The 16334-nt window shown below is 49.0% G+C and overlaps 1 protein-coding gene across 1 annotated transcript; it reads left to right on the top strand.

The window, feature by feature from the left end:
* The first annotated feature begins 446 nt into the window (after positions 1–446).
* Positions 447–15669, top strand: LOC109674374 (zinc finger protein 449-like). Its single transcript, XM_074062203.1, has 6 exons — positions 447–806; positions 2441–2645; positions 5524–5598; positions 5908–6069; positions 8014–8097; positions 15333–15669. The coding sequence occupies exons 1-6, from the start codon at positions 447–449 to the stop codon at positions 15335–15337; spliced, it is 891 nt and encodes a 296-aa protein (XP_073918304.1). The 3' UTR covers positions 15338–15669.
* Positions 15670–16334: the final 665 nt, after the last annotated feature.

Genomic DNA, 16334 nt, shown 5'->3' with positions numbered 1-16334 from the left:
GGGCCCGTGCACTTCTAGAGCAGAACTGCCCAATGCTGGATAGCTCTCTGCAGCTAAAATGTGGCCGGCAACTCAATTGGTGATTTTCATTATTCCCACTGAAGTGGCCACATGGGGGTGTTGGCTCTCATGCTGGAGAGGAGGGCGCAGTGCCAGAGGGTCTGTGGATGGGCTTGGAGATTATGGGAAACTTTTGCAAGCTGAACGCAGAGGTGGACTCGTATGCGTATTTATCTGGGAAGAGAGTCAGTCCACGTCCTCGGGCTTGGTAAGGTTTGATTCTGAAAACCTGAGGGCACTGAGTATGTCTTCTCATCGCCACCGCTATGCCTCACTTCTCACGTTTTCCTCTGCTGTAGGTGGCTCCCCGGAAGGAGTTCGCAGAGAAGCGTCCTGGAATCTGAGGCCTCAGGCCCCAGATAAGCTCTAAGGAGCCAGCGGGCACAATGGATAGCCCCGCGGACTACTCCCTCCTGGCCCCCTTCCTGTGCAAAGGGGATCCCGTGCTGCACCGGGACGACGCAGACAGTGAAGCCTCCCGCCAGCGCTTCAGGCAGTTCCAGTACATAGCAGAAGCTGGGCCTCGGGAAGTTTTCAGAAAACTCTCGGAGCTCTGCAGTCAGTGGCTGAAGCCAAGGATGCGTTCTGTGGAACAAATCCTGGAGCTGCTCGTGTTGGAGCAATTCCTGACTATTCTGCCCACCCACCTAGAGGCCAGGGTGAGCACTTACTGCCCAGAGAACAAAGAAAGACTCTTTTCCCTCATAGAAGACTTACAGAGAGAACATGAGAGACCAGAGTACCAGGTAAGAAAAGAGTTTGGGGCCTTTGTTCTTAGACCCAAAGAGGCACCGAGGCAGCTGGGTATGGACCAGATGTTTTATGCCTGTGTCATTCCACAGCCCTTTCAGTTCTCCCTTCTGCTGGCTCACTGGCTCTTAACCCTCTCTGGCTGATCCTATCCCCTCTGCTATCGTTAAATGAAATTCACATATAGCAGAATTCAGCTGCATGCATCGACCAAATCCATCCATATTTGGCTCGATGGCCTGAAGGCCAGTTCCAGGCTCGGCCCGTGTGCATGAGCCCTGCCAATGCACGAGTGAGGGGTATTACCTCGTTTCAGAGTTGGTTAAGAAAAGAGAGGAAGGAGAAGAGATGGCAGGGCGAATGCTGCCCACACATCGGAAACTACTATGTGGCTCTTTCCCGAAACTGCTTTCCAGCCCCGAGCCCAGCAGGGTCTAGAGAGGACCTAAAGGAAGGGAACACATTTGATTATTGCTAATGTGCACCTCTGCATAAACTTGTTTGGGCTTCCCCTCACCGGATGACATCAGGAAGCAGTCACATGCCTCCATCCGTGCTTAGATTCAGTGTGATGTGACACTTAGGAATTCAGACAGTGAGGCACAAGTGCTATGAGCAGTACTGCTGCTTGTCATGTGATTTCCCAAAGTGGCAAACAAGTCTTGGTAAATGGGAACAATAAGTCACATAGTCTTCCTCTGCTTTGCACAGGAGTGCATTCCCAAGAAATCAGAGTCACGCTAAAATGTGCCAAGTATTTTGTCTGTAACTGATCTGCAGGATGTGGTTCTCCGAAGGTCATGTTACCCACGTGGATGTTTGAGGGAGAACTCCACGTTGGGTAGGGACGTGGGACAGCTCTGCATTGTGAGAGACGCTCCCATCTCTGGCCCACTAAAGTGCACTGGCACCATGCGCCAGCATTTCCAAAACGGCCCGTGGGAGCCGTGGCACCGTCCTCTGTTCAGAACAGCTGCGTGAAGCCTCGCTCTGGAGAGGCCACAGCTGGGCACAGGACAGTGTCTCTGGGAGGAGGAAGCAGGTGCTTCCAGCTGTGTGTAAGGGACGCTTGGTTATGGGGGAGTGGGGCAGGACACTCTGCAGGAGCTGTTGGCATCAGGGTAGGTGACGCCCTGGACAGGAGGCTTCCAACCTTTCCTGCCATCCTTGGGTAGCACGAATGAGTTGTTTCCCTTCCTTTCTCTGTCCTCTTGGTTTTTAACTATAGAAGATTTTGCCTTTGAGGGTCTAGACATGCCCTGTCCAGTACAGAAGCCACGAGCCCCTCCTGGCTCTTGAGCGCTTGAAGTGTGTGGCCAGTGTACTCTGAAATCTGCACTGAGTATCAAAAGCACACCGCCTGTGAACGTCTTTGCATGAAGGGGAAAGCAGCGGAAGACCTCGCTAGTACTTGTTTGCATGGATCACATGTTGAAATCATGGGTCTTGGACATGTGAGAATAAGGGTGACATACTATTACAGTTGGCCAAACTCCATTCTTTCTATGCCTTGCTTCTCGGGGCCACTGGGCAATTTCAAGCTACACGTGTGGCTCATTGGACCGTGGGTGGGCAGTTTACTTCCAGAGTGTCTGGACTTTGGACTGATGGGTTCTGGCCTTTTTCCCAGATTGACATAGATGACACGCTCTTTGAAGAACTGCCACCAGTGCAAACAGAACTCATGCCACCACACAGGCACTCGCGGTCACCTGCACTCCAGCTAAGGGGATCTGCCCAAGAGGCCTTGGGGGCAGAGGCGTGGATCCCACAGTCAGGGCAGCAAGAGCTGAACTACCATGCTGCTGGCAAATGCAAGCCCTTTCTGGATCCTGGTAAGGCGAGGGTTTTCTTCCTGCTCTTTCTTCCTGCTTGAGAACTCAAGTGAACTCGGGGGTTCTGTGATTGTGGGTCGCAAAGGCTACAGCTGCTATTATGGCATGAGCACCTCATTTGGGCTGAATACTTGGGTAATACGCTGTCTTCAGATCCTCAAAGAGGGTTCTGTTACTTGCGGCACGTAAAGGAAGTATCTATCTTATTATTTCCCCACCTAGAAGAGTGCTTTTCCAATTATGGTACGCAGGCCCTCCTCATTAGTACAACCCAGGGTGCTTGGCTAACATGCTTTCTAGGTGAGTGCGACACACACAAAGGTTTCAATGTCATTGCTCCCGACACAACAGGGTGAGTTCTGGAAGGAGCAAATCCAGTGGGAAAGGGTAGCTGGATCTTGTAGTCCGGGTGCTCCTGTGTGTCCTTCCCCTTGGGGTTCTCCTACATTGTTAGAAACCATGCCCCTTACCCCAGCCCTCCCCTCACCCCCCATGAACATTGACCCCATTCTGGCTGCAGCCCCATCCCTTACTTCAGCAGGCACAGTTTGAATGTTGTGGCACATTGACCAACCGCATGGTGGAACTACAGAAGGGTCCAACAGACAAAATGGAAACAACTTGAGAACAACCCAAGTTATGCACTGGAAGTGCCTGATGTGTCCATAAGTAGCACAGGGCCAGGGCTTAGAAACCACGTGTCTTCCACATCTTAGCACCTCAATTCAACCAGCATCACCAGATGTATCAAGAGACAGGTCAGGTGGTAGACCCTGGGGATGTGGCAGTAAACACAGCAGAAACACAGCCCCAGTCCTCCTGGAGCTCACCCTCTGGCTGGTGGTTCACATGTGTCCACAGGACAGCCTGTCCCGCATGTGATGGGGAAGGTGTGTAGGAGGGCATGGGGGGCTAGCTGGGAGGGATGACCTGTCGGGGAAGTGGATCTCGGCAAACACCTGCAGCACGAACTCAGCCTGCTGAGTGGTGCAAGTGATGAGGGGAGAGGACTCTGGGCAGGAGGACCATTGAGTGCATAGGCCCTGGAGACAGAGAGAAGACCCTTTGCTGCCTTGCGGGGGGGGGGGGGGGGGGGGCGGTGGACTGGAGCCATGTTGGTGATGATGGGGTGAAAGGGGTGATTCAAACATTGTTTAGCAGGTGTGATGGACTGACTGGGTGTTGGGTGATGAACAAGAAGGGGTGACTACAGCATACAGGTCCTTGCCCAGAGACCTGGAAAGACAGTTTCCGCGGAGCAAAGTGGTCTGCGGTTGACACAGGCTTAAGTATTGTCTCATCTGAACTCAAACCATACACTTGTAGATGCTAGAGGGAGATGGTACTAAGACCTCAATAGTCAGAACTAGCAGGAGTACTGCTCCTAAAATGTAAGCTGTGTAGCACTGAGTATCCTGTCTCTGCCACTTTCTGTGCCTCATCAGTGCCATTATGAGCCAGGTATAGCCCACACTAGGTCCAGAAGTGTGTGCTGACCTTCTTCCTGAGACTCGGCCACACGGTGCTTACAACACCCTGCCCTGCACATAACTAGAGCCTAACGGGATCTTTCTATGGTGTCTCAGCACCTCTAATGACCCCACCCCGGCCCCCGCACACACACCCACCCAGGCAGGTCCAAAGCTGTGAGGTTCGTGGAACACTGGCACTACTGCTTGCTCAGGGGAGTGAAGCATAGACAGAGGCCAGGAAAAATATCAAGTTTCATATGCTACCCAGTAATGGCCTGCTACATGGATATAGAGCTCTTTCAGATTTTGAGTTCCACGCACTGATGCCATCTGGAACTGTTAGGTCAGTTGATTGTCCTGTGGACTCAGCCATTCCCACATTTCTTTCTCATTTTCTTATCACCAAAATATCATCCTCCCCACACGGGGTGAGACGGTGAAGGATGTGGGGGCTGAACAAGGGAAAGACTTGGCCAATGAGCCGGGGGAGTGGCCCAAACTGTAGAACGCCTACCTAGCAAGTGTGAGGCCCTGAGTTCAAACCCCAGTGCTGCCCCTCCCAAAAAAGACATGGCCAAGAGGCAGATGTGCCTCACTCAAGCTTTGTTGACAGACAATCAGGTTTGCTTATGGGGAAGGTCCTGAGTCAGGAAGGAAGCCAGGCAAGGGTTCTTCCAGCTGAGGGAGGGGTCACAGGGGCCTAGCTGAGGTCACCTCTCATCTTCTCAGGAATGGCTGATGGGTAGTCATAGTCACTGTCTGGGACAGGAGACACTATCACCTTGGGTTTCTTTTTCCCTCAAGGCTTTGCCTTTCAACAGCCAGCAGGTATCGGGCAAAGTTTTATAGGGTATGCAAAGCAAGCAGGCTCCAAATAGCTCAAAATCTGCTTTGGGGGCTAATTTTCAAATAATTGGTTGTGAAGGTATTTGGAGTTGGTGGCACTGGCCTTTTGAGTGACAGAGTCTCAGTCTGCCTAGACCAGGACAAGGAGGGCTTTCAGGCCCCTGTATGAAACAACTGCTCAGGTGGCTTCCATCACAACAGCAGAAGTGGGCACAGGGACCTGATCTCTCAGTGACATTAAATGTTAACAGCAGTGCCCCGGAGCTAAGCTCTAAAACACAATGAGCCTTGTCTAGTGGATGTAAGAATTTTCCAATAGAACAGATATGGTCAGATATCCTCCCCAACTCTTAATCCACGCGCTCTCCCGACACAGCTTATGCAAGTGCTAGTTTCTGCTCACCTCAACCTACCTTGCTCTTGGTGAAGTAATTCTAAGTGAGGAGGACGTAGGTGCTGAGAGCGCACATGTCCAAGAAAGCATCTTGAATTCTGAGGCAGTCTGTAGTGACTCAGATCCCATCCCCACCCCACCGCACCCACACTTTCCCTCTGGCCAGGACCTGAAATGCTGGAGCCTGACTGGAGCTTCCTGCTGGAGCATGGAGGAGAGGAACTGTTGGGCTCCAAGAGAGGTAGGTGAGGGGTTACTGAATGCCAGGGAAGAAAGAACAGTTAATGCCCGCCTTCTTCAGGGTAGAGAGGGTGGGGATGTCTCTTGGGTGTCTCCACCTTCTCCCCCCGACCCCCTGCTCCCCCTTGCTCCCTCCCCCCTCCCCCCACCCAGCTAGAGTGTAACTCTTCTTTGCCATCTGTCTAATCTCCCTGGAAGAAGATGACCTGCTATTTCTGTTTCTTCTCTTGGGGTTTTGGTGCTGGGAGGGACAATGAATAAAATGCCAAAGCAGAAAAACCTGAAGTGTTATTCATATTTTGTCTCTCAGAATACGAACAACTGGAGCCTATCTGCAAAGAGCCCCCTGACGAGCTACTGGACAGTTGCATGAAGCCCGGGTCCCACCTAGGAGAGAGCTCCGACTGGGAGGAGTCTCTCAACCTGAGAGTCCTCATGCCAAAGGTTCCCAGAGAGAAATCTTACCACTGTGGTCAGTGTGAAAAGTGTTTTCCTTAGAGGCACCAACTTGCTGTTCATCTGAAAACTCATTCAGGAGAGCTAGGTTACAAGTGCTCCGTGTGTGGGAAAAGGTTCCTTCTCAGGTCAGAACTTTATCGCCACCAGCTCATTCACAAGGGGGAGAAGCCCTATGAATGTGCTGAGTGCAAGAAGCAATTCACTCACGGGGCACACCTTGCCATGCACCAGAAAAGACATTCTGAAAAAATGTACCAATGCGTGCAGTGTAGGAGGAAGTTTCTGCATAAGTCGAGTCTGATGGAGCACATGAAAACTCACACAAGGGAACAATCTTACGGGTGCTACTGTTGTGAGAAAAGCTTTAGCAGTTGGACAGCTCTCATTCTACACCAGAAAACACACACTGAAGAGAAACCATTTGCATGTGATCATTGTGAGAAAAGATATAGGCAGAGATCCAGCCTGATGGTTCACATGAGAATCCACACAGGGGAGAAGCCATACAAGTGTAGCCACTGTTCTAAAAGCTTCAGAAAGAAATCGGGCCTTATTGCACACCAAGCTGCACACTTTAGAGAAGAATTCCCTGAGCACGTCGAGGTACCTGGGTTCTGCACAGAGTGACAGTAACTCCTGAGAGCCCACCGTTGCGGTGGGCTGTCTTGGCAGAGCAGATTTGTTTGAGCTCATTGCAGAGAAGAGCTTTGCACTTAGCTATTTTTAAAACCCACCTTCCAAGGCATATAAATTCTCGAGCATTCGCCTACACTTGCCACCATCCTAGACTTGATTTTCTGGGCCTGGGCACCCTTTGATTAGCTGTTTCCAATGACAATGATTTTGTCCTGAGCCAGCCGCGTTCTAGGCGTAAGTAAGAAGCATGCACACGGTGCTGTTCCTTTCAGAGCTCTGGCCCCCATGCCAGTAACACCTGCTCTGCTGCTCTGTACTATTGGCACGGATAAAGTTCTGACCTGTAAAGGAAATACACACCCTCTTCCCGTTCCAGCCTCTTCAGTTCACTGTCTGAGCAATGGAGAGATGCCATGTTGAACCATGGAGACAAGCACTTTTCTTGATTCCTGCCACAGCACATGCCAGAGTCACTCACTGGCTTTGGTGCAGCCTTGGCACTCTGCTTTTGCATCTGCATCGTTTGATTCTTTAACACGGTCTATTTTGGACACGTGGACGATGTGACCAATTCCTAACTGCTATGAAGAGCAGCATACGGCACCCACAAATAAATACTGTGACCATTAAGTGGGAATGAGTTGACATATGGGCCCTGCTTTGGAGTAAGATTCCAGCAGATAGCAGCCTATTGTATTGCCTTTCTTTGACATTGGAAATAATGATAGCACTCAGAGTTTGTAGTTGTGACTTATGGCTAGGTTTTGTCACCTTCCATCAATGTGAGGTTATGTTGTTTGTGATTTTGCCTCGGCTTATTGTTGTACTTTTCATCTCATTCCCTCCTTTTTGCCTCGAGGGGCAGACAATGCTGAACTTTCCCTGTCAATTTTTGGCTATATTGCCTTTGGATGAATAAAGGAGGTTCCCTCTATTTCTGCCTTGTGGTCACCTTATATTTTTAAAACTCTCTTATTTGATAATGGACCAGGGAAAATAAGGGTGCTCTCACAGGACCCTTTTCAAATTAACTTACATGAAGACACTGAGCATGGTTTTGAGAAGAGGTGCAAGTGGCTCTCGTGAGCGCACACAGCTGGCCATGGCACCTCCCTGGCCACAGACGTTGGGGAAAAGTCTGCATTTCAGGCAGAGAGCAGCAATTAAAAACACGTTAGTGGACTTTAAGACAGGAAAGCCAGTGTGGCTGAAATAGAGTAGTTTAGGAAAACGGAAAGGAGCCAGACCACATAGTCAGCAAATGGAAAGTTCTTCCCAATTCACCTATTTTACAGTCCCTCCTCTTGTAACTGTCTTGTAGCTGTCTCTGAACTCCTTTGCTGTGGCCTCAGAACCCGAGTAGCAGGGATGGCAAAGGCATCTGGAGGAACTCAAAACCTGGCAGGTAAGAGTGTTCACCAGCACAACCACACCAGTTAACCAACAATATTGACAAAGACAAACATTTCATTACTCTATGACCCAGAAATAAATAAAGAATGATGGAATTACATGAGATAGATCTCGGATATATCTCTCTCGTTCCCTTCTTTCCTCCCTCTCTCCATCCCTCCTTCTCTCCCTCTCTCTGTCTCATCTATATACATTTGTTTGGTGTGGCTAGATACGATATCTATGGAGGACAACTTCAAAATGCATTTACCTCCAGATATAAGCAACCACAGATTCAATTGTCCATGTGCCTATGAAAATTTAACATGTCTAAAGCTGAGTTACTGTTGTAATTTTTCCCTTCTTAGTCTTTCACATCTCAAATTGGCAATGTCATCTTTCCTACTACACCTTGCCTCCAAGGTCTGCAGGGAAGGAGCTGCTTCCCCATTTGTCAAAGCTGACAGTCAGTCCTTCTGTCTCACTGCAGAAGCAGTGAGCTTCACCAGAACAGAGCACAGCATAGACATTCAAGAAGTTATATTCAAGTTGAACAGACTCATGAAATTAATATTTGAATAAATGTGGTTAATAAATGGAAACAAATAAACAAATAAAAAGAAGTTATAGTCAATTCCCAAGGGAGAGAGGAGGGAGGGTGAGGCTCCACTGTTTTCTCCTAAACCAGTCTGAGTTTTCCCATTGGTCTGCATTGGGAGAATGGGTCTCCAGTCTCCTTTCCCTTCAGTTGCCCATTGGGGCATAATGCTCATGCTGCATGTAGGTTGGGGATGAGGGAGTTACCTCCTGTGGGCAGTCATAGCATGAAGAAAGTGAGGCAAAAGAAGAAAGAAGACAGCAGAGGTGGCAGTTTTAAATATGGGGGCTTACCTCCTGGTTATGTCTTGGCTGGCTTTCCCAAAATGTTGCCGGGTGGGTAGTCTTTGAAGGATCTGGTAAGAAAACTTCTAGGCTTGTGCATCCTTCAAGAGAAGAATTCAGGCAAGATGTGAAAATGCAGAGAAAGTGACAGTAAAGTTTATTGAAGGTGAAGGGAAGGCACTGCAAGAAAAGGTAGCTGTGGGCCCTGGCCAGGTGGGATAGAAGCCTTTATAAATTGAAAGGCAAATGGTGGGAAAATTTTGGTTCGTTTTGCAGGATGGGCTATGGTGATTGACAGGTTTGATTGACAAGGTCTTGCCATACACCCTGCAGCACTCTGTGCATGCACTTAAGCTAGCTCTCAGGTATTTTAATTACATGTGTGAGGTGCAATCAGTATTCATGTTTTAAGCCTAAGGCTTTTGCCTGAGGTAACTGTGGGCAGAATATCCTTAAGGCTTCCCTGCTTACAATTTACAACTGCAAAGGACTCACAATTGAAAAGAAATTTGCAACTGCAAAGGGTAGCATTGGGCTGAGGTAAAGAGTTTAGCATGAATTGCACTGAGAAAAAGATTCCTGGCACCAGCCAGAGTCCCAAAATCCCTTTTGCTAGTCTGCCACAGTTCCACCAATTAATTTCAAAGCAAACAGCACTACAAGTAAGTCCTACCAGAGGAACATATGGTAGATAGCCACTTAACTCTAGAAATCGAGTGGTTCCGGTTTTAGATACAGATGACTAGCTATTTGCCCTCTCTTTCTTGTTGGTCTCCCTGCCTGGGTTATACATTGGCACAACAATACTAGCACCTCCCTCCTTGCACTGTTTGTGGGTACTAGCGGCATACACGCCTTAAAGCCCTTAGTACCATGCCTGGCCCAGACAAGCAATCAACACACATTAGAATTATTATAATTCAGCACACAGATACCACCCACTCAGCAAAGCATCTCATGTTTCATTGGCCTCCTACCCACCATGTGCAGGTCTTCACCTTCTCCCATCTCTGTGCGTCCCCAGAGAGCCAGACCTGGGGCAGGGTTCCAAGAAACAGTGAGCCAGTTAAATATGTCTCCTGCTCTCCCATGTAGGATAGATAGTCACTCTTTTCTGCATAAGAATAGATGGTAAGGAAAATTTGGGATGTGACCTCAGCAGGCTGCCTGCACAAAGGTTCCCCTCCCTTCCTCTAGGACCAGACATATGACTTGTCCACTGGCTTCAACTACAGGCCTGTTTGAGGTACAAGACCAAATTCAACCTCAAATTTAGGGTTTTTGTGTCTCCCAGAAGTTGAAAAAGGCCTCTCACAAGGGCAAAGGCAGGGTGATACAGACCACAAGGCTTTTTGCATCTAACTTCCGTGTGTTGGCAGGAATGGCTTCCTGATTTGGACCAACAGAGTTTGTGGCATGGATGGGTAGTAGCCTTACTCTTAGGGACTCAGAGACCCTTCCCCCACAGCAAAATGACTGCACCCTCCCTACCAGTCCCTGCAGTCTGGAGCACGGGTGAGGGGAGCAGAGCCCTTCTGAGGAGGCTCCTAAGCATGGAGGACAAGGCAACTCACCGGGTTGTACCTTGCAGTAGACTCTGCTGCCCTTCACTGGAGTCCCACCTTTTCCTCCTCTGGAAGAAGGCTAGAACCCGGCTCAGGAGCCTCAGCATGGTGCTGGCACCTGTGCCCTTGCAGCTGAAGCACAAGGCCCCTGCTGTCTAAACGCCCTCAGGTCATGGACCCCAGCCTGTTTGGATCCACCAGTCTGTCTGCAGCTCTTCCTGAGTCCCTCTGAGAAGGGACTTGGGACCAGACAGATAGGAGCACCTCACAGGACTTCCCCCATTAACCTTAAGTGCCCTCTCCTGAGAGGCAGGGCACAGGCTGCCCCTTTCCTCTGACCAGTGCTCACGTGGTCACCTATGGCCAATAAGAGATACAGGCAGGGAAATATAGCTCCTCCCATCAAAGCTGAGGGCATCAACAGCAAGGTCTCTAGAAAATGGCTTGGGGAATGAACCCCTGGTGTGCTCAGGCTGTTTTTTTTGGGGGGGTGGGCGTTGGGGATTTTCTGGGAAAGCAGAGGTCTGGGTTGGGAGGTGTGGCAGAGCCTGCCCCAGGCTGTATAAACAAAACTCCAGCATGATGCTCAGCATGAGGACCAGCCACACGGTGGGTGCTCACTACTCTTCAGGAGGGCTCTTATGGCGTCCTGTGGGCGGATCACATTTTAGGGACGTTGAGTACCTGTCTTTTGTACTAGGACTCCCTTTATAGACCCTACTAGTAATAAGTAGATAGATCGTCGCTATCACTTATCCATTGTTATTACGCCAGTTACTCTGCTGTATTTACTCACTTAGTAGATACTTGTTGGCTACTGACTATGAACCAGAGACACAGCTCTGGGCACTTGGAATTAGAGAATAAAACCAGAAATTAGCTTGGTCCTGCAGTGGCAATTTTTGCACAGCAGGTGGGGGAGGGTGGGAAGCACAGCCTCTCTGAAGGGAGAAAAGCATCACCACTAGTGACATACTTGGTATGTTGAAAGATAATGAACACAAGGGAACCATGACAGAGTGAGGAGTTCCAGGGGCTGCAGAGGGAGCTGGATTGCATTTTCAAATAGTGTGTCAGGGTAGGCATCCTTAGCGAGCAACAGAAAGAGGTCTTGCTTTAGCCAGGAGCCGTGTGGAGGAGGAACGCTCTGGAAATACGGAGCAGCCTGTGCACAGAATGTGAGGAGAGAGTTGTCTGATGCGTTCAAGGAAAAGCTGAGTGAGTGCAGCAGAGGAAGTGAGAGGTAGAAGAGTGGGAAATGTGAAGGTGGAGGCCGGCTGTAGGGAACCAGGCTGTGTAGGACACCGTAAGTTCTTTGGCTTTTCCTGTACATGATGTGTAAAGTCCCAGAAGGATTTGGAGTCCTAGAGGGGTCCCTCTGGCTCTTGGTGGAGAGAAGGCTCTAGGGGGCCCGAAACATGGAGCCAGGAGCCCTACTGGGAGGGACCTGCTGTTGCCTATGACTGCTGTGCGTCAAATCTGTAGGTCGCGTTTCTGCTGCAGGGAGAAGAGGACTCACAGGTGCAAACAGTGATCATCTGGTTGAGGCGTTGGAAAGGGAGGGGGCCCGATAACCAGGTGAGAGCGGAGCAGGACACCATGTGAGGTCCACAGGGAGGGGCTGAGGTGCCCTAGGCAATGGGTTGGAAGTGTCCTCTGATCACTGTAGGGGATCACTGAGGGTTGAAGGCATGGATTTGGGAGCAGTAGGTCACTTGGTGAGCAAAAAGAGGGTGGCCTGTGCTTTCAACAGGTGTCAGCATGAAAAACGTGAGAGAGGTGGTATTGGTAACAGCTACGACTTTAGAGTATATGCTTGGTGCTGGGCACTGTTCTCAGCCGATTACGTGTGAAAATAACGTAAGAGTGGGCTTATTATTGTTTCTTTTTTGGTAAATGAGGCCCCTTGTCTAAGGCAGAAATGGGATTTTTGGCCCCAACATCCTGTCTCTGTCACTGGTGCCCATAAGTACAGTACCACACTTAGTGGCCTGAGCCTGGCTACCTGTTCAGTGTAGACACTCATCCTTCTACTACTTTTTCCCTTCATTCAAGAAACACTCTCCATAGAGAGGTAAAGTCCCAGGGAGAAGGGTAATTAATGGATCAGGATGAGGCCAGATGTGTATCTGTGACCATTCAGAAACCTGATGGAAGGATGAGCTTCACACAGAGGGAGGTAACAAGGATCGTAATCAGGGCCCTAGAGTGCAATTCTGAGGGTCTATGAATTACACCAGACACAGTGTGGGTCAGAGATTTTCTGACAAGAGGGCTCACCTGCTTCATCAGATTTTCAAGGTCCACCTGCACCACAGGTCCGCAGAATGAAAGTGTGAACTTTCACTGCTCTGGGCACTGGGGACACGGTTACAACAGTGTATGAGAGGCAGCAAAATCTGTTGCTTAAAGGATGCTTTTAGAAAAATAACAGATAACACATCTATACCTCTTATAATAACTATTTGTAAAACTCATGGACAAAAGGCTTGTATCCTGAATATATACATATATAGTTACAATGCAATAAGAAGACAATTTAGTAAAATTGTGCAACAAATTTGAATAGGCACTCAACTGAAGAAAATACACACATGATAAACAATAATCTAAAAGTGTGTTCAGCCATCATTAGTTACTAGAGGAAAGGAAATATAAATGTCAAGGCCATACCACTCACTACAGGGCACTAAAAAGTATACAATTAAAAACCCCACTTTAGCAAGTGTTGGGAAGCAAGTCATACCCTGTTCTGGGGGGAACGTGAAATTACAGCCACCACGGAGACTGGTGTGCCAGACTCTTGAAAAGGTGAACAATCTCACAATATCCAGTCATTCCATTCCAATTTACCAAAAAGAAAAGAAAAATCATCACAGAGGCTTGCCCGTGAATAGTCAAAACTTTCCATGCTGGAAGAACACCTGAGTGGTAGATCAGTTTCCTAACTTGTGAGGCCCTGGGTTCAATTCCCAGCACCACAGAAAGGAACCAAAGCAGCTTTCCTTGTAATTGCCAAAAGTTGGAAGATACATCAATGTGCAAATAGGTGAATGGACTTACAAAGTACCGTACACCCATACCCTGGAACAGTATTCAGAGTTTATAGGAAAGAACCATTTGACAATTGCAACTAAGTATATGAATCGGAGCTCCTCAAGGAGACAACAGGCCTGTCCAGTGGTTTGAATGCAAATGGGGGTAGGCGCAGAGCACTGCAAGGGAGTTAGCAAAGCTGGGAGAACTGGAGGGGCATGAGGAGGCCAGAGACTTCAGGAGCTAGGGGAACACTGCCCAGAGGAGAAAATGACAAACTTTTTGCTGGTGAAGTGGGGCAGAGTGGGAAGCACAGCCTCTTAGAGTCTGCTCAGACCCAGTTACTTCCTGCCCCCTAGGACAGCGACATGTGTCTGCCCTAACATGGAGCCATTGCTTAACACAGACCCACCTGAGGCCACTTTACCAAGCCAGCAATCCAGAAGGAGGGAACATTTTGTGCCCCTAGCTTTCCTGTTCAGTCCGATACTGGAAATGCAAGCTGGTCACATGTTGTCTCTGCAGACAGCAGAGCACCCTGGGCTCCCCATGATGGGGATGGGGGGCAGGGAAAAGCATTGTCACCACAGCAGTCCTTGTGTACATGACCAAAACCCCTAACTATTTAATTTGAGGAATTAAGCGTTAACACCAGAAAAGGTGAGTTTATCCCAAGTAACAAGCAGAGACCTGAGGAGCAGAAAGGTCTTCTAACTTCACCTTTTTGGGAAGCTCAGCCATGCAGATAGATTTTTAGAGAGAGCTGTGACAGCCTTTTAGAGGATCATAAATAAGATCAGTGTTCAGAGGGCTGTCCCCAGAGCTGCCTGAGGTTAAGCCAGGACAGTAGACAGCAAGCAGGTCTCTCCTCAGTGGGATGGGGAGAGAAATGAATGCAGGAGACATGATGACTTGCCAGGGGCCAAAGATAGTGGCTCCCTGCTCCTTCTGCCTCTCCCAAGGTTCACCAAGGACACAAAGGCGACCAGTTCTAGGGCCCCAGGCCTCATGGGTGCAAGATTCCTCTCCCGTGTCTGGCACCTTGCTTACCACTTCTACTCCATCCATTCACTGTGCCAACCTTTGTAGAGGACACCTAGCTTCTGCCTTGGTCACACTGGGGGGTCAGTGTACAAGCTGTAGGGATAAGGAGGGCTAAGAGAACTTAGCTGAATTTCTGGTTCAACCCTTGGCTTCTGCTTGGGCACAGATCTGCACATGATCTCAAAGTCCCTGAGGACTTGAGGAACTGCAGTTGAGGAAATGCACTTAAAAACAAAACCCCTCCCAACCCAGGAAACCTCTCTACAAAGGTACCAGAGAAAGAAAACAATTTTCTTATTGCATATGCACCAGAGCAGAACGTGGGGTGCATCACAGGCCCTTCTACAGAGACGCAGATAGAAAGAAACCTGTTTTACACAGCTAAACTGAAGGATACAAACATTTCTTTGGGTAGCTTTTGAGCTTGGAGTCAGGTGAGTTCAGCCCATTCCTTCCCTGGGAGCTGGGGGACAGAGCTTTACCTTTCCTTACCGTTTCCAAATTTCAAAAGGCTGAACCCCAGGCCCTGCAGAAACCATTTCTGAGTTGAGAGCCTGCCAAGAGCTCTGCAAAAAAGTTGCATCCATTTGAAAGAAAGCCTGAAAGAAAAAGATAAGGTGGGGAGAAGCATCTTCTCTCATTTTCAACAGGGAGAATTAAGCCTCTCCATTTAAATTTGCATTTCCCCCTTCCCCTACACTTATTCCTTTTCCTGCTGCAGGATGAATGTCACATGTTTGATGGCTTCTTCAGTACAGGAGACTGAATGACCAGCTCCTCTCACCACCAAAACAAAGGAGATGGGCTCTCTAGTCACCTCTCAGAGAGGTGTGACTTGTTTGGGACCAGATTTGGATTGAGAGAGGGAGCACACTGAGAAGATGATGTGATCCAAAGGGCACTGGGTCAGGTGACAGAGTGGTGTCACTACCCTTCCCCATGACCACCTGAGCACTAAAAACAGCTGGTATCTTTACTCAGCCCACCTTCGGGGACAAGGCACACACCATCTGAACATTTGGTTCTTCCCGTTTTATAGACCTCTGAGAATTACATGGCTGTGGATTCAGGGGCTGATCTGTGAGTTCCAGGACATTTTGTGTTTTGGTGTTAATAAAGTTTACTGTCACTTCTGGCATTGACTCCAGCAATGTTTTCTGCTGTCTTTGGACCTGCAAATGCTCTCTGGCCTGTTCAACGACCCTAGATGAATAAGATGCAGAGTCCTCTGCGTGACGGGAGAGCCACCAATGGGGGAAAGAGGGTAGATACACTGACCCTAGGATTTCAGCTCCCTCAGAGAGCAGGAGGCAGTTCCCTTGGGAAAATGGGCGTAAAATCCAAGACCTGCAAGTTCACATATCAAGGGGACTCAGCAACCCGTGTCTTCAAACAGAGAAGAGCAGCTTTGCATGCGTTAAATATAAACGCAAGCACAATGTCCTGCAGGCTCATCCATGTCGTTGCAAATGGCAGGATTTCATTCTTGTCATGGCTGGGTAGCATGCTGTGTGTACAACTGCACATTCGCCCTGTGCATTCACCTGTCAGCGGCATTCAGATGCTTTCTCTACCTGGCTCTTGTGAATACTGCTCAACATGGAGTCCAGGTTCCGCCTCAGGATCCAGATTGCATTTCCTTAGGCTATATATCCAAAAGCGGATCATAAGGTCGTTCTGTTTTTAATTCTTTGAGGAGCTTTGATATTGTTTTCCATAATGG

Source organism: Castor canadensis, chromosome X, assembly GCF_047511655.1.
Source record: "Castor canadensis chromosome X, mCasCan1.hap1v2, whole genome shotgun sequence".
Taxonomy (NCBI): domain Eukaryota; kingdom Metazoa; phylum Chordata; class Mammalia; order Rodentia; family Castoridae; genus Castor; species Castor canadensis.
This window is presented reverse-complemented; position numbering and strand designations above follow the sequence as displayed.